We start from the raw sequence: 18781 nt of genomic DNA, 5'->3' as shown, positions 1-18781 counted from the left end.
CTTGGCTTAAACAAATTTACTAATTAAATTAAATTTCAACTCATCAGGTGAACAGAGGATTTGTTGAGAGGTGGTGGGGGGGAGATTTTGTTACGCGTGGGCAGAGGTAGGCTAACTATTTCCTCGTGTCTCCAGTTTGCAAGATAAGTTAAGCCAACGGGCTGCTGGCTCTGGTTTCAGTTCGATCAGACAAACACGAGAAAACACAAATACGCAGTGTTTCCCAAAGTGTTTCCCAAAATATCTACTTCAGAGCTCAGTGTAAGTAACATACTTTCATATAAAGCGGCTACAACAACAATTTAAAATCAATGTGAAAGTGTAAAAGGGGTCATTTTTACTGATTCTTCTACAAAGTCTCATCACCCACTGCACTGCACTTTACTGCACTGCACTGCATCTGCTCTGCCCTCACTCTCACCCTCCTCATTGTGACGCTGTCTGGCTGCAGCATGCAACTGTTTCCAGCTAAAAAGCTCTGAAAACCCACTGTACTACCTAAAACACACAACATCCCTACAGCCGAACAACAGATCAATTATTAAACAGCTGCACCATCGTAGTGAGTGAAATGTTTCAGCGTCTTTTGATGTAACTCACTCATGATTCAGTGTGAATTATTCTTCCTTTATACTAAAATGGATTCTGGAGAACTGGGTGAAGCAGTATGACCAAATGGCTGCAGCAGATGATTTATGAGGATGCGTAACTGGTCTTCTATCAGCGGACAAATGAGTGCGCCTCAAAATGGATTCTCTCAGCATTTTGAATAAGCTCACCCGGTGCGGCGAGCGCGCATTTGAGGATGAGTTTGTTTAATGACAGCTAGACCACATTCACTCCATCATTACTTAGGCCTTGTGATTAGTAAAATGCTCATCAAAGTCATAGTGGGAATAAAATGCCCAGGTGATCTCCCTGCAATCAATCAAATTGACCAAACTGCAGTGAATGCTCACACACACACACACACACACACACACACACACACACACACACAGTCTATAGTGAGCTTTGTGTCAGCTGTAAGCTCTTTCCATTAAACCTGCGCTGCATAAAGCATTTGGGTTAAAAGCTTTCATAATCAGGTGCGTTCTCATTTAGCGTACAGACATTTCAAAGATCAATACTGTCCTTGACGTGAGAGCTTTGCCCACTGTCTGAATGTGTGTGTGCTGGAAGGGTGAGGGGGGGGTTCACATGTGTGTACGCAAAAAGACCTCAGAATAAAAGCTTTGGTCCCAGTGTATGCGTGTGTGTTTCTGTCTATTTGCTGTCCTCTGTCTGCAGGGCCAGCTCTTTCCTTCTGTGATCTCCTCTTTCTGTGTCTCAGAGAAAAGTAACTGTGGCGTTCTGAGGATGCTGCGGCTGTTTTTCTGCCTGCCGCCCACTCAGTTGATCCCGAGGTCCGCTCTACAGACTGCTATACTGCAACAAATGCAGAATCAAAACTCATTAATGAGCACAACACACATACACAGACATCTGCTTTGGTTTGTATTTTCTTTGCCCTGCGTGTGTGTTTGAACTACATTTTGTGCTTCAGTGTGTATGTGAACATATTGTATCCACTTTGACAAACAATAAGTGGGATATTCACTTTTAAAAAATTGTGTTTTCTTGTAAATAAGAAAATTGTATTTGTTTCAAATGTAAATCAACCCGTTGTTGGACTAGTTATGAATCCAGGCATACTGACTTTACATAAACGGGCATTTGTTTATCCGCCGTGATAAAACCACTTGTTTCCAGATAAAAATAATATCCAAAAGAAATAACCTGAATACACTCAGGCACTTCTAACTTAACTGTCTTGCATAAAACAGAGAGGAGAAATAAAGCAAATGCTTCAGCTGTACGCCTACTTCATTTTTCTGCCTCCGACTTCATTTCAAATAAGTCAAATAAAGACAATATTTTTCTAAATTGATATTTTTTTGGCATATTGTACTGTATGTCTTTGGATCACTGTGAGCGCAGTGTGTGTTTGTTTGCAAGTGTGTGGGCGTTTTTCAAGAAGTATGGCGGCAACAGCATTTTTACAAATGCCTCCTCTGCACTGAAATCAATACATTAGGCCTTGGGGGTGGGGGATAAACTTGACCCTTATGAGCACTTTCTTCCTTAATCACTTTTGTCTTTAAAAAAGTGTTGTGGTGTTTTAGTTTTTCACTTGTTATATTGAGAGGAAAGACTGCAAGTTCAAGTTCAAGCCTTGGTATTGTCATTTCTACATCTTGTGCAGTAAGTCATGCAGAATAATGTTTCTCACAGACTTTTTGCTGTTCTTGATGTTGCTGTTCCTCACAGCCCGAGAGGAGACACCTCTGCAGGGCTTGAAAGAGCGAGTCCCGAGGCTCCAGTACCAACTGTGATCTGCGTTCCCAGGAGGTTTGTGCTGCTCACCCTGAGACAGGGTTCCTCTGATGATCAGCAGCATGACCTCAGCACAAATCTTTTTGACGTGGATCATAAACCCCCTTTCGTTTTCACTACGTTTAGGGAAAGGTTGTTAGAGGTCCAAAGTTCCTCTGTAATCAGTGTTGTTGCTGATGAGGCCCAGCGGTGGTGTGTCATCAATGTCTGTCTGGACTCAGTGGCCTAGCTGGCTCGGCTTCACAATAGTAGGTGAGCGTGTGGAGTGCTCTTTCTTTCCAGTTGGTATGTGTGTAATAATAATAATAAAGTTCACCTCTTGATGTGCTGGTAGAATTTCAGTTAAACAGTCTTTTTAATTTGCATGATGGAAATCGCCAGCGATGTTGAAAACTCCATCGGGGCGTGTTGTTTGCTGATTTCTGATGTACAGCTCTCGCAGTGCGTCTGTCATGTTAGCGCTAGGGGGCAGGTTGACTAGACAAGAGACAGAAGTAGTAAATTCATTCTGCAGATACTACAACTGGTACTTGTTTGTCTCTCGTGTATCTGCAGACATGGGAGTCACAGAGCTAACCGTTGTTTTAACAAAAGCAGGAAGTTGTTATGGAAGTATCTTTAGAATCTGCAAAGATAAACTAAACTAAATTCCTCTAAAAATGAGAAATTAACTGAGGGAATGGGTTAAAAATTCAACATGCACATGATGAATTATGCAATGACTGAGGCTGACAGTGTTAATACATACTTATAGTTTAAAAACTTTAACTTAACCTCGCAGTTAGTCTGAACCCAGATTATTTCTCCATCTCTGAATTTCAACATGACGAACACTGAACGAAATGAACTGAAATGTGAGGCTGTCATCAAACTACTGCAGACTAATAACATCTTCATCCCTGACGCTGCCAAAGGCCGGCGTGCTAACAAATTGTAGCATTCCACTGAAGCAGGCCTTGGCCCTGACAGAGCAGTCTGCGATGGCTATGTTCATTGTTCGTGCGCTCAATAGGCAGCACATGGCGTGGGCAGCAGTCAGTGGGGCTAAATTTGTGCCTCTCTGCTCATTCCGGGGATATTTGTGACTTGCTCCTTGTTGACTCGTTGTGCTCCTTGCTGACAGTGGGGCTCTGTGTGTCACAGACAGCTAAATCCAACCAGCCGTGCGCAATTAGGCTGCAAAATTCTGGGGGCTGTGCATCAAGCGGTGTCGATGTGTGGATTTTGCATCTGACGATCAGCTAAAATATCAAATGAAATGTCTATTCTGTGTTTTTTTTAATTTTTTATTATTATTCTATCGTAATTATTGTGACTGAAATTGTAACAACATAGTGTGTGTCAAGACAAAACATCACCATACAATGCAATCTATTATTTTATAAAAATGAAGACATATTCTTTGTGTAGTCGGTGACTAATAGCCACAAAAGGGGTTAATATTTATGTAAGATCAATGAGATTTCTTTTGAATGAGTAACATTAGTTTAAAATAAATGTTGTATATTTATCCAGGACCTACTGTACAGTGTTAAATACAGTATTTTAAAGAACATAGAGCAGATGTTGAATGTTTTCATGTTGTCTATGGACCACTTTGACAGACAGGCCCTGCTTTATAAATCAGAGGACACATCTTTCCCCCAGGGAGATTCACTGTTGTTTCCTAGGTAACAAGCACCCCCCTCCCTGCGCTGTTGCTTCCACTGGACTGTACCACATGTACAGTAGGGTGGGATGTGTGCTGCTTGTCGAATAGAGCTATATTGTCTTGTGGAAAATGGACGACATGTGGCATTACATTTTAATCTTAAACACCTAGCTTACTAGTCTCAAATGACGCGAGCCGCAATGATGGGTTAAAAACACGTAATTAATGTTTACACCTTAGTACTAACCCCCCTCGCGAAGCTCGCTCAACATTTCCTCGAACTGTCAAAATCGCTTGTTGCTTCCTCCACTAGCCTTAGAAGTAGTTAGCGAACTAGCGTGTAGCGACTGACACCTCACTTCAACTTTCACCTAAGAGATAGTCGTAAAATAAGAAAAGGTTGCTGCTGGAAAGAAATAGTGAATAGTCTCAGTCGAAGAGCTTTTTTTTTTTTTTTTTTTTATGTTTGCCGTCCCGTTCCGAACCGAGACAGCGCTCTCGAGAAGCGGCTGAAGTGCAGCTGGATGTGACAGGTTCGTCATCAGGTAAGCTGCAGGTAGTTAGCTTAGTAGCTAGCACTCTTTGTATTCTGTATTTGTCTGCCGTCCATTTGTTGTCGTAACGGTGAACATAGCGGCTGTTTGGACAGTAGAGACGACCAAAAAAGGTTCCAACTGTCGTCTGTCCACCACATAAACATTAGTCGCTGATTCGTGGCGTGCTATGCTAGCTCCCAATCACCGCCCGGAAAGCTAATGAAAACAAGAGAAAGCAGCTTCGTTAAAATAGATAAAAACAGTAACGTGATGCATTACATTGTCATGGTTCTTGTGCACTGCTGTTTGATGTTAGTGAAGTTAGCAGTGACCTCATGGTCGGTGGGGATAGGTTTCATAAGAACTCATTAACTGATTGTTTAACAAATTCTTGGCAGTCACCATTATTAACTTGGTAACACACACCCTTCATATTAAATCCATGCCCAAAAATAGTGTAATATACAAGGCTTACTGTTTTGTTTGCAATCACAATCCTGGCCTCAAGTTTTTGTCCACAGTTTATTAGACAGAATTAAGATGCATTTTTCACTTTTGTTTTAACCATGTATGAATAAATGTATGACACCGCGATGAATAGATTGTTAGATTTCATAGCTGTGTAGGAAAAAACTTACAAACAAAAACAAAGCAGAAGTAATGAGACGTAAATGGAGGCACACTTTAATCATAGAGGTTCGCAGAGCAATAGCCTTTACACCTTGTTTATAGCAGGCTAACTGCCAGGTCGTGTACAATAAATGGTCCCTCTGAAAATGCAAATCGACATATTTGAGTAGGATTGCACCAGTGGAAATGCAATAAGACAAGCAGAAGGAATTAATTTCAAATGAGAGATCATTTTAATACTGTAAAGTGAATCTTGGTTTGCCATTTGTATGTAATATATTGTTTTCATTACGACTATTACAGCAATGGTACACTTGAGTAACACACAATAATCCATGGCACACTGTGAATATTAGGAAATGTTCTGAATTCGTATCATCAGAAGTACAGAAAATTGGCCCATATTGTTATATGGGATAAAATTAGCACCAGATTGTTCTAAAGTATGACTAGACTATGAATTTTAGGAGTAGGAATTTTATTTAGTGAATCCAGTATCTCCTGATTAATTTTGGTTCTTTTATATCTTAACATTTGCACATAGTCTCAGTGCACAGCCTTAAACATGCTCCAAAACTGATTGACCTCTTTCCTACACATGCATGATGACTTGTTTATTTCCAATTATCATGTGGGCATAGTGCATGTCAGACTTTCCAGAATGGGTTCAAGCGGAAGGAAGCACAACTCTCTGTCGCTTCACAATTGATTACGGCTAATAATAGAAAAAGACAGCTGCCTTTTCATTGATCTGTCTTCAGTGCCCTATTTCTGAGCTCTGTTTTTTTCCTCTGTTGTGTTAAAGTATCCAGTAATACAAACAGAATACAAGCAATATTCTGTGCTGAGAAGCACGTCCAAACAGTTTTAAATCATCAATCCTTATTTACTGTAATTAGCTATTGTTTCAGGTTATTCTTTTTATGTTGGAAAATTACGTAGTGTTATGTGGGGCCACAGAATCCTAAATCTGGATGTGTGTTAGTGAGCCAAGATGTTTGGGGTCAAACAGTACAGGCATAATAAGAGGGGAGGGGATACCATGTGGGAAGGAAGTTGCTCCGCTTGTTTGTCTGCCAGGCTTTTGTTTGTTTTCCTGTTGGACAAATCTATTTAGGAGGTAGGCTATCTGAAGTCTGCCGGTGGAAATTAGCTACAAGCAGGGCTTGTTATACAGTTATTGACAGTTATTCAGTAATACGGTTATTGAGAAGTTGCTTGCAACCAAATGAGAGATTGATAGACTTCTTCCACCCACAGTAACCTGTACAACTGCCATTATGTTGGATCAATGGTAACATATTGAATTGTTTTATTTTGTGATTATACCAGTCAAGCTGCATGTTGTAGTGGTGTAACAAGGAGTATTCCTGCTTCTTCATTCTCTCACGACAGTGTACATGATATATCACAGTGAGTGTACATACACGGAAGGTGTAAGGTGACACTTTACCTTTTGACAAACATCCCCCACCAGTGTTCATGCTTCATGTAATGGCAGAGCGGTTGTCTGTGTTGTTTCCCTACAGGTGCCCTAATGCCTGAGATGACGTCAGTGTCATTTGCTGAGGTTAGCAGTTTTTCATGCAAGAGAGATTAAATCCCCATCCACACAAAAACATTTCACAAGTCTATTGCCTGGCAAGCATCAGATTATATATAGCTCTCAAAGCATAATCAGACAGTAAATAGGTTTGTTTATCACAGAGCTGTGAAGCATGTTTATCCTCATTGATGTCAACGAAACACCCAGGCTGCAGCGTCATTCACAGCCTTTGTATGAGGGAGAAGCAGACAGACACAGGCAGAGACAGAGACACAGAGAGACAGGCAGTACAGCTGTTCTATTGAATCTGGATCGAAAAGTCATGAAGCTGGATCTCTGACTCATCAGTTCTGTGACGCTCCAGTTTCACGGCTCATATGATCCCAACTAGCATGTCATCAGCCGGGTGGAGGGGAGAGGATAGGTGGGTGGAGAACCAAGACTTCCAAATCCCAGACACAACTAGGCTTTTTCCTGATTCTGATGCAATAACAGAAATGTTCACTACTCTGCAATTTTCTGGTCCAGTAAACTAAGGAATTAGATTGAAATAGAGCTTGAGAGATGGCTTACAGAAACAGGCAAAACATACAGGTGAGGGATGAGGAGAAGTCAGTGGAGGAATAGACAATAGATTTGCAAGGGAAAGGGAGGATGGGGGTATCTGAATGGTGGAGTTGATGAGTTTAGAGGATGGATGCTGAAGTGAGATAGAAGGGAGAGGAGGTGCGGTACCCATGCTTACTGGGGGGATGGTGTTCAGTGTGATGATAGACCACAGACTAGGACGATTCTGGTCTTCTGCAACATATTACCTCCCAAATACACGTAGACTTGAAATTGTTTTTGCTAGAAAACAAATAATGTGTCAAATGGAAATATACTCAAGATGACCAGCAGGATGATGGCCAAAAATAAATAATGTAATAGCTAGTTTATTGGGGCATGAAATTGGGGAAATACCTTTTAAGATTAGTATTCAGAGAATGTTACTGTAACAGCACAGTGTTCGCCCCATCACTTTAGTCTACTCTATTCCTATAGAGAGCTATCATAGACAGTAGCTTTCCTTCTATTGGCTCGTGCTGTTAAGGGGCAGGGCCACAGGCTGGTGGGCAGGAAGGGGCTGGCTTTGGAGGTGTGGGGAGGGGAGCTGGCTGGAAGTGTTTGAGCCATATAGTTGGAGTAGACACTCTTCTGCTTCCTGCCTGCCTCGCTTGCTTGCTCCGTGGCTGAGAGAGAGAGAGATACAGAGAAAATCCCTGTCTAGGCATGGACCTCCGGCTGCAGCACTCGGCAGCTCGCAAGGAATGACAACAGTTCACATGGTCATTAACTCCAGTTGCTGAGGCTGAAGGGAGAGCTGTGCTGTAGCTCAGTGTCACAGAAGCACTGGGTGCCTCCTACGTTCGGAAAAGCAGACGGACAGAGGCACACACGGGGCTACGGGACCCAGTGGAACGAGGTGGGAAGGAATCGTCGTATTGGATGGTTTAGCTTTTTCTTTCTTCGTTTTTTTTAAGGAGTTTTACTGCAGTGTGCTGCATACCAGTATGGGTGGGGAGGGAAGAGAGGGAATGTTTTATCTATGCAAGGGTAAGAGTGTGTGGCTTTAAGTGAAAGGAGAAAATATAGACAGAGTGGGATAAATGTACAGGAGCACTGGGAGCTTGCAGCCACGCAGTAACTATCCTTGTTTCAGTTTCCAGCACTGTAGTGGACTTTCTCTTTCGGCTCCTAAGGGACAGGCAGGATCGCAGCAGATGACTTGCTCCGTCCTCAGTGCAAAAATCACAAGCTCTTTTTTTTTCCTTTTTGCCACATGGGCAACATATTTTTCGGTCTATAGAGAAGAACTTGCTCTCTGGCTTTTACCTTTTACTGCCTGCTTAGTGTGGTTCTTACAGAGATTTTTCTTATAACTCCCAGTGTGTAAATATTCCACGTAACAAGGTCTAACTACGGGCAAAGGTTGTACATAACAGGGTGAAGTTTTTTGACCTACTTTATACACAATATAAGAGACAAATTGTGGATGACCTGAATAAGCTTGAACTTCACAGTTCTAATAAGGACCACATCGTGATTAACCTTTTGAGTTAGATGGGGCATGGTTGACGTGTCCTTAGCTTTTCGCTGTCTGTCTAGATTTAGCTTCGCACTAGAGTCGGGGCCTGGCACGGTCATGCAGTAGACATCATCGCATTGCATGGAAAAGGCCAGGGTGGTGTCATACGTTTGGCTGTGGATCAAGGGGAAGTGGGTGTTTTCTAAAATGGAACATCAGTTCAGCCCTTCCTGTTGAGAAAAGAATAGGATAAGTCTCAGACAAGCACCAAGCCTTACTGCAAGACCCTGACAACCAAAAATCCCCTTTCTTCGAAATTGACTCTCATGCAAATTGTACCTCAAAATGGTATTAAAAGGATTTAGTGGTTGGTAGGTTTTTCAGTCATCTTCTGCACAAAAGAGGGAGTTTGATTGCTTTGTGGCAGGAGGTTGAGTTTGCTGAATCATTCAGCACTTATGTTTTCAAGTTATTCTCTAAGTGCTGTAATTTAAAGGCTTAAGATTTCCATTCATTAAAGGTGTTGTGCTTAATATTTCAATTCCGTTCAGTTTTAATCTAATCTAGTATCTAGTGTTTTCTATCCCCAGTTTTAAAAATACAAAGTGTCAATGGAACTACAAGTATAGATACAGTTTTCACTTCAGACATTCAGTAAGCTTGGGTGTCCTGTTAATGATTATGTTTATCTGAAAAATAATGTTTACTTCTGGCTGCAAACTGTACTGTAATTAGCTTATGTTTTACCAGAGTCCTGTGGTTGAGCAGGGAGTAGTACTTGCACAGGAAAACGAGCACATTTACCCTCAAGTGCAGAAAATCTTTGGAAAGGATGGAAAAGATTCATTATGTGTTCTGTGATATGATCAGATGAGAAGGGCTCAGTCCCATATCACGAACACAGCCATTTAGGTCACTGTGGTTTAACTAAGGCTATTATGATATGGGGCACACCTGTCTGCTGACTCTGTGAAATGCTTCTTGTGTTGCCTCTGAACATTAGCTTAGTCCTGGTATAGCCTCTGCTAAGCTCACTCACCCCTTCTTATTGCTAATATCATAAGCATCTATACCATTAAGTACACATTAGGCAGCATGGTATAGCCCTCAATATCCAGTCTGGAAGATGCAAAGGAATATTTTGCAAGCGAATAAGCTGATGATGTCACACTGAAAGGCCAGTTAGGTTTGTTATTGATGGAGGACATTTTGATAAAACCTGCACTTTAAGGCTCACTTATTTTCATTTCCTCTCTACAACGAGGCCCTCTCTCCACAGCCTTGAAAAACATTGACCACTTGTTCCTCTTGGCCATGCAAATGACCACCCAACTGTGGTTCGCAGTGTAAAATGGTAATAAAATGGAAATGCAGCCACTCAGGTACCCTGGTCTTGGATTTGTCCGTCATAGTCATTTGCATTTCTACTTTATTTTGCTGGCAATGGCTAGCAGATACCACAGTAAACGCTGTCAGAAGTCTTATGACCAACAGAAACCAGGTAGATTATCGTCTGAGATAAACTGCAATGCACAGCCAGACTGCGCAGATACTGAACTAATAGGTTACATGCGTGGTATTCAGAGGTCAAGCCAATGACTTTCACTAGAGACACCCCAGTCCTGCTGACTCTCATTCAATTAAGCAGACTAACCAAGGTAATGCCCCTGCCAGCTGGCTTCAGTACGTGTCAGTAATCCATATAGTCTTGTACTATGGTGCTTTTCTTCACACCTCTGCCCGGCTTTATCTGGTTGCCCTGTATGTCCACTGTTTGTACTGAAGACACAGAGGGGACAAAGCCTTCTTGCAAGAACCCAGGAATTAAAATGAACAGGATACAAACCATCATGCAGGATTTTGTTCTTTACGTAGGTTTAATTCAGATTGTGGTCTTGTATTGCTGAAAACATGAAAGATGATATTATCAGGATTAAAGATTCAGTCACCCAAGTAATATTAACATCCACACACCCAGGGCATCTAATATAAAAATTGCATTACAATACGTTGAAAAACAATATATTCCTGTGTTGTCAGAGACAGATTATCACACTAGTTGTTCACTGAGGCTGTGTTTCTGGAGAATGCTAATATTTTGGGCCACTGAAATAGCAATGAGGGCATACAGGACGGCTAATCTCTGAGGTCAGACATAGGGTGCTGTATGGTCTCATCCTACCTGCCCACCATCTGTCTTTCTGTCCTTTCATATCAGTAGCATTGTCCTCGAAATGCAACTGCTAAGCTTAGTGTAAACTAAGCCAGGCTGCATGTAGTTGTAATGCACCAGCACAACCTAAGATAGCCTAACCGAAGCCCAAGCCATTCAAGGACACGCCAAACTAGACAAAATCAAAACTGCATGCACCGCCTCTAACCTCAGTTGGAGATTTCCAAAGCAGTCATTATTGCAAAGCAATTTGCTTCCACTGTGTGTTTGAGTTTATCATGCTGTTAGGATAGGTTGTTGTTATTTGACAGAGGTAACAGTTTTCCCTCCAGGATGGTAGTTTGTTTTCCAGCAGGGGCTGTGGTGTGCTTCAAGAGTGTAAGAGGGCTATAGCACAATTCTCTCTGCTCCTGCTTTGAAATCTTCTAGGAATTATTGATTCATCAATTGACCATTATTATTGGTCTACTAAGCATTTAGCTTGTAAACTGACACTTGTCTAGCAAATGTCTATAATTATTTGAAGATTCAGTTGTTGTTAAAAATATATATTATTAATTATCCATTCATTGTTCATTCGATTAAATAATTCAAAATTTATTGATTTTGTTGCAGCATCCAAAATAATGACAGGAAAATTGCAGTTACCTTTCCTGGACACATTACAGTAACATACAATAATCTGTACACTGGGAACAGGCATGTAGTCATGTTCCTGCATGATTTTTATTGTACCATCACCCACATGAGAACTTGTCTGATCGTCAGCCCTTAACATTTGTTTTGAATATTTTCTGTGACAAACATTGTTTTAATGTTGCGTGTTGAGTCCCCTGTGAGCTTTTCAGATGTCCCCATCCATCTCTTATCTATGCTGGCTACTCAGGATTATGAAAACTTCCAATGCTGTAAACCTCTGCATCGCAATAAAAATAAAGTGACTGATGGCTGTGTTCCTCAACTGTATTCACACAGCCCGCTCCATCAGTTCAAAGAGACATGGCGCCATCGTCCCTTCACACATCCTGACAATGTAGGTTAGCTTGATCACAGACCTCTTATGGCTGCTAAAAATAAGAAGGGATTAATTGTTAAAGGTCACATCTGACATGATTCTTACCTGACTGTCTCTTCTGCACCAATTGACTTTCTCCCTAGGGAGACAGTGTGAAATTAAATCCTGCCTTGGAGAGTGGAGCCTGGGCGTCAGTACCATCGGGCTAGGAAGCTTCTCATTTCACGCGATCAGCACTAAAGTGGGACAATATGATTAGTTAGACAATGGTCTGTGTAGGGTTGGTGGCTAATTTCAAGGAGAAGCATCTTTTTTGCCACCTGGCATCTAAGGTTTCTGATTTTCTTCCTTTGGATCCACAAAAAGTCAACAAACCACAAACTGAATCCAGTACCAGAAGTCTTCAGTATAAGACTTTTTCAACTAACAGACCAAGACAGAGGATGATATTTAGCTCGACAGGACAGCAGGACAAAAGTACTGCACTCACAGCCTTACACCTTTTTGCGTATGAAAGGAATCTGTAAAAGGATTTCTTCTTCCCTTAACAGGAGCATAGATGTTTCATGTACTAGCCTTAACATGCCTTTATTAACACAAGTGGAGCTTGTCAAATGCCTTTAGAGGTTGTTCTGGATATTGTTTTCATATTTAACACTTTCTTGTTTATTCCTGGGGTTTTCTGATTTCTGAATGTTTATATGTATCAAACAGTAAGGGGTGAATCTCTTAAGCAGAACTGTGCATATGTCGACCCTTCTCCTTCGCCTTCCTCAGTCCAATGTCCTCAACCCCGTTTTCCCTCCCCCAGTTAGCACAAAAATATTTCCAGATGTGCAAGAAAAGAGCTCCCTGCGCAGTAGCTTAGTAATGGATTTTGTAGACTTAATCTAAAGGTCACTTCCTCAGATTGTTGCTCTACCAATTGTCTCCCCCTTTCTCCCCAGACAACAACCAGACTCAGACACCAGTGCCTCTACAGAATAAGGTGCACACACACATTCTGCACCATGCATGTAAATTGACAGCCTGCTGTCAATGAGCTGGTATCTAATTTGGACAGTGGGACAACGGCGAATATCACAGGACACAGGGCAGCGTCATAATCGTGTCTGGCACTGGTATATGCATCTGTCTCGGTCTCTCTCTGGCTACTGGACAGCTGCCTGAAATAATGCTGTGCTGTGCGGTTTTCTATTGGCTGCATCAGCCCGTTGAGCATGGCTCTACAGGGTGGGTTGGACTCTGGGGCTTTTTTCTATCTCTGCTCTGACTCGATGCTCTTGTCCACTGTCTCATGGCACAGAGGCTTTTGCCATTCACTGCTTTGTGTGCAATATATTGGCGTGCCAGTGGGCTTGTAGTCGCTGCATACAATAGAACACAGCAGTGGTTGGGGAACTTAAACTCAAGTGGCTTCTAAATAACCTCACAACTGCCTTTTCTCTGGTTCATCAGGCTTGTACCTTTTAGAGCTAGCACTCCTCTGTGGCAGTATGCACCCAAATTTAGATTGACATGCATACATAAAGGTTGTTAATGCTTGTTGATGCTTGTTAGATAAATTGTTGCCCATCATATTTAGCGATCCATTTCTCACGCACAGATAATAACCTGACTCTGTTTGTTTCTTGTTTCTCTGCTGCTTTTTATCATCTCCATTTCAGATCGCTGACAGAAAGTGCCTTGTGAGACAACATCCCTACTTGAAGATCCCTGGCATTTCTGAAGAGCTCTGCACTTTCCCTCTGCAGCCGTGACAGGATATAGCTCAGAAAACACCTGGTTTGTCTTTACCTGTGCACCTTTTAAAGAGGTGGAGCTACTGAACTGCTGGCCAACCGGCCAGTTTAGAGGCACAGGCACTGAAGACTATAAAACAAAATAAAGCTGCAAACGGTGTGTTGTCCTATAGCGTGCCATCACACCTCAAAATAGGCACACCCTTACTCCCCGACATCCACCTTTGTGCAGAAATCATCACTCATACAAAGGACATTTTGAGGACATTGGTACAACAAGTAGAGTTTGTCTCTGAGTATGCCCCCTTTGCCTTATCAGAGGTCTGTCCCTGTGACTTACTGATTTATGAACAATTAGCTGTTTGACTGACAAACTCTCCAACAGCAGTGCAGTCCCATGATCTGGCCTAAAAGATTTTGCCAGACCATTACCTCCACTTTCACGTCCACAAGGACAAATCTGATCCAGTGACCTGAAGCAGATCATTTATAGCTATATGTTCCATTGGTTTTAGTAGTTGTTGTGTTTATTTTTTCCTGGAACACTCTGAAACACCTCCTCAGAGGATATCCTCCTCCTTAAACCCCGTGGCTTCACTGCACCCCAGCTCTACAGCCAGTGCTGCTGACATGGCTCTAAACATTGCCTCGATACGGGACACAAAATGGCTGACCCTGGAAGTGTGCCGGCAGTTTCAGAGAGGGACTTGTTCACGCAGCGATGAGGAATGCAAATTTGCCCACCCACCCAAAAGCTGCCAGGTGGATAATGGAAGGGTGATTGCCTGTTTTGACTCGTTAAAGGTAAGGACTTTCTTAGAGCTAGATACAAAATCTACACCTAATTTAGACGTTTTCATTAATGCTTGACATGCAGTTGCAGAAATCATTATGGTTTCTTTTTTTGTTTAGTTCTTTCACATTCAACCTCATAGAATAATCAGTAGATTACATGTATATAGTACCAATTCTATATTGTCTGACATGAAATGTTAAAGATAAGTGGTTCCTAATGGTTGGTTGGTGTAGTTTGTCTGCTCAAATTAGCATGCATGTCAGGTCTGCATGCTGTGCTGCAGTTAGCAGACCAGCCTGACCTATGAAGTTAAAGGCTTCATAGGTCAAGGAGAGTTATGTTGGCATGTTCACTGCCATCGCAGGTGTGTGTGTGAGTTCGGTTTTTCATATGGTAAGTTCTTCTAATGTGGTACAACGGATCTCCTTAAGTCATCTCAGAGCTTCTATTCCTGGTTGCATGTTAGCTGTCACACAACAAATGACAAAAATAGCCAGTGCTTGTTGCATATTTTATGTATGATTTGTGGTAATCACAAAAGGAAGCATAAGAATCATATTCTCAACATGTGATAAATGAGCTTTTTCTTTATTAATGCAAGACTAGAATCTGAATTTAATAATTAATATAAGTATTATTAACTTTGCTTGATATGAGATTTTTAAACCTTTATTTCAATAAAGGTTTGTGCTTTATCAGTTGACCCCTCTAAACAGAATTTATAGTTATATTTGTTGTGTTCAGTGCACTTGGTATTGCATAGTTGAGCTTTTTCATAGTGGTAAAATATCTTAAATTAGCTTAGCACCAGAGACTTTGAAAGACTTCCCAATTATAACAAGGTCGCTTCACACAAGCCCCCATATGCTGCAAATAAGAAGGCTGCATCCAAGAGCAACCTATTATTTTCGAACTATATGAGCTGTGTGGAGATAAAAAAAAAAAAAAAAAAAAAACAACAAAAAAAAACAGCAGTGACAATGATGAATAGCCAAAGAAACTAGAGCAGAATACTGGAACGGTAAGAAGTGTCTTTTGTAAAGTATGCACTGTAGCCACATTTTACATGTACACTAGTGCAGAGTGGGGAAAGTGTGTTTTCAAAGTTTTCTACAAGGTCAGTGACAAAGAACAGGTTCACGTCATGTGAAGAACTATTTTTATTTTGCACTGCCCATCCCAAAAAAACGTCACACGCTAATATTTTGTTGCAGTGCCTTTAGCTTTGATTACGGTACACATTCGAGGTGGCATTGTTTCAGTAAGCTTCTGCAATTTCACAGTATTTATTTATTTATTTATTCCTGTTCAGAGTTACATTAATTTTTACCAAGATCTTGTATTGATGATGGCTGTGCAAAATCTTCTCTGGCCCATCCCAATGAGGTGGACTCTGTGGTGGCCAATCCATGTATCTATGTGTGAGAATAATGTGTCATCCTCCCTGAATTACTCTCACAATTTGAGCCCGATGAATCCTGGCATTGTCATCTTGGATTATGCCTGTGCTATCAGGGAAGAAAAAATGAATGGAATAACCTGGTCATTCAGTAGGTAGTCAGCTGGCCTCATTCTTTAGGCACATAACGTTGCTGAACCTAGACCTGACCAACTGCAGCAACCCCAGACCATAGCGCTGCCCCCACAGGCTTGAACAGTAGGCACTAGACATGATGGGTGCATCACTTCACTCGCCTCTCTTCTTACCCTGATGCGCCCATCACAGGGTAAATCTGGACTCATCAGACCACATGATCTTCTTCCACTGGACAGTTCTTAACCCAGTTTTAGTAGTTTTAGCAATCTCCTTAGATGTTTCCCTTGCCTAATGCATGCCAATATTTTGACTCTTCTGATTGTGTCTTCCAACATGGTTGTTTAAGAAATGAGAAACTACTCACTGCATCAGTTAGGGTTAAATAACCTGTTGCCAGCTGAAAAATAATTGTTTCACCATGCAAGGGAGGGCCTGACATGGCTCCTCTGCAAGTGATGTGATTTTGCTGTTCCTTGAAAACTACTGCCAGTCGTCCCTGACTGAAGAAAATTAAATGACAAGAGCACTTAACCTCATACTAGTTACTTTTCATTTAGACTCTTGTCAATGATGTTTTCTCAATAAATAGTGACTATTGGACAAAGGACTGATAATTCATTAATATCAACTGTACCTTAATGTACAGAATAAGGGAAACATCAATGTAAACAGTGTGCATTCAAGATGTCTCTCAGATGCTGCTGCATGCTGTATTGCCTAGAAAAACTTGTTCTCTGATAACATGAACTAGTCATCTGACTGAGGAATGCTTTCTCATCATGTCATTCAAAAGCCACTATGGCATTACTTCTGTTATCAGCAGCAGTCTTGATGATTAAAGCAATATAAAGTTTGCACTGCAGCCTAGGTCTTTACCATTGTTTTCATTTGACTCTGTGTCCTCAAGAGATGCTTGACCATAATGGCTGAATTTTCCTTGTCTGGCACAAGGTGGTCTGACACTGTTATGGAAGATTTGAAAGGAGGTCTTTGCCATCCTCCTGTGCATCAACATTGGAACATCATTTGACATGCTGTAGCCATCATGAGTTAAAATTGAATTGATTTTCCCCACTGGATTGTTAAGCTATTCACTCAGTTTAGCAGTCTGCCTCAAGTGTTATACATTCAAGTCATACCAGCCTTGACTTGACAATTTCGTTTTTTATGACTGTTTTTTCTTTTTCCATTATTTTGTGTCTCACATAAGAGCAGGAACGGGAATATTTGTTACATTTATTGGGCTTTGTGTCTATTAACCAAGCACTATTTGCTATAGGTTGCTTATAATTTTGTTAATTTAGGGATTTTCTGCTGTCACTAAATGCTACCATGGGCAAGCCCATCAGCTAAAAACCTAATCTAGCTAAATTGTTAAAATGTATTGACAAATATATCTGAAATGCAGCCAGTCTTTCTTTCTCCCTCTTTTCCTTTCTCCCTCATTTCACCATACAAGCCAGTGACAGAGTGAGAATACAGGATTCTCTGTACTTTTTAACTCTAACTCACCCCCTCACTCACAAAGACTTCCGCGTGACAGCTAAGAGAATGAATGCTTTATTATTCATTAGGAAATGTGCTTCGCTCCACGGCAGGCTGATTTCCACCCCATTACGCCCGTATCGTCTTCCAGGGTCTTCTCATCTGATAGGGTTATCATGCCAGGGCTGTGTGCTGCCAGCCGTGACTTGGCCAATGATCAGAAGGGTCCTTTTCATAAACATGTGAAAGGTATGGCTCAGGAGAGGAGTAGAGTAGGAGGTGTAACTCTGTTGTTGCACTTGTCAGGCAGCAGTAGGAAAGCATGCCAACTCAGTGGAGAGTATGAGTGTTCTGTTTGTTTTTAGACTGAGTTCGTAATACACTCCTGTGATTATATTGGAACCTTGCTGAACTCCCATATAGCCAAATCCCAAACTTTGCAGCCCATTACTCAAAATAAAAAAATGTGTTTATTGTCGTCACATCAGCTTTCACAAGCAGAGCCACTAATCACTTGTGACTTTATATTTTAGCTTATGATTTACAGAGTGTTTGGGCTGCACAACAAAAAAATATATATTTTAGATGAGATTATGTAAATTATGGGTGTCTGACTCTTGGCAATCATCTTCTGCAGTGCAGCTTTTGAAAGGTGTTATTAATTTTAAACACAATGCAGTGGGACGACTCAGAAAGGCTGCTGTCATTGCCTATGGCAAGAAGTGGAGAAGAGATAAGTGCCCCATATGTTTTGGGTATAAATTACATTTCAGAGCATAATTCAGTTATTGCTCCTGTGTGTGCATGCATTCTTATTGATAAGACTTGGAGGACAACCAGGCCTTTCAGATACATGGCTCAGACAGGGTTTTTGTGGGGATTCACTGCAGTCCAGCAGTGGTCACTTGCACAGGTTCTATTGATCTGGAGCAGAGGCGTGATCTGTGAAGATAAAATACCTGGTTTTGCATTTTCTTCTCGTAAGATTTTCGCATCTCAAATGACAAGTGAGGAATCATTGCTGCTTGATTTGTTCCTGCTTTCTCGATCATAAAGCTTGCAGCATCTTGACTCCACCACACTGCTCTCAGCACATCTATCATTTAATGTCTAGAGAAATATTTTTGTCCCCTTGCTTTACACTGTAGGTTTTAGAAATAATCTCTCAATGCTTCATATTTCTTCTCTCAAAACAAACAAACAAGCTGCTTCATCTTTGTCGACCT

At 41.4% G+C, this 18781-nt stretch overlaps 1 protein-coding gene across 12 annotated transcripts in view; it reads left to right on the top strand.

The window, feature by feature from the left end:
- The first annotated feature begins 4347 nt into the window (after positions 1-4347).
- Positions 4348-18781, top strand: part of mbnl2 (muscleblind-like splicing regulator 2) — a 46892-nt gene continuing 32458 nt past the window's right edge. For 6 of the 12 annotated variants that reach the window (XM_026361948.1, XM_026361947.1, XM_026361945.1 and 3 more), the window contains exons 1-3: positions 7930-8204; positions 12943-12983; positions 13663-14541. In XM_026361948.1, the coding sequence (XP_026217733.1) occupies positions 14368-14541 (174 nt within the window). In that variant the 5' untranslated portion in view covers positions 7930-8204; positions 12943-12983; positions 13663-14367. Of the gene's footprint in view, positions 4573-7927; positions 8205-12942; positions 12984-13662; positions 14542-18781 lie in introns of those variants that run through there. The other 6 variants (XM_026361944.1, XM_026361936.1, XM_026361939.1 and 3 more) reach the window with 5 other exon arrangements.

This window comes from Anabas testudineus, chromosome 2 (genome assembly GCF_900324465.2).
Source record: "Anabas testudineus chromosome 2, fAnaTes1.2, whole genome shotgun sequence".
NCBI classification, from domain to species: Eukaryota; Metazoa; Chordata; class Actinopteri; order Anabantiformes; family Anabantidae; genus Anabas; species Anabas testudineus.
The sequence above is the reverse complement of the archived record's forward strand: the minus strand, read 5'-3'. Positions and strand labels throughout refer to the sequence as shown.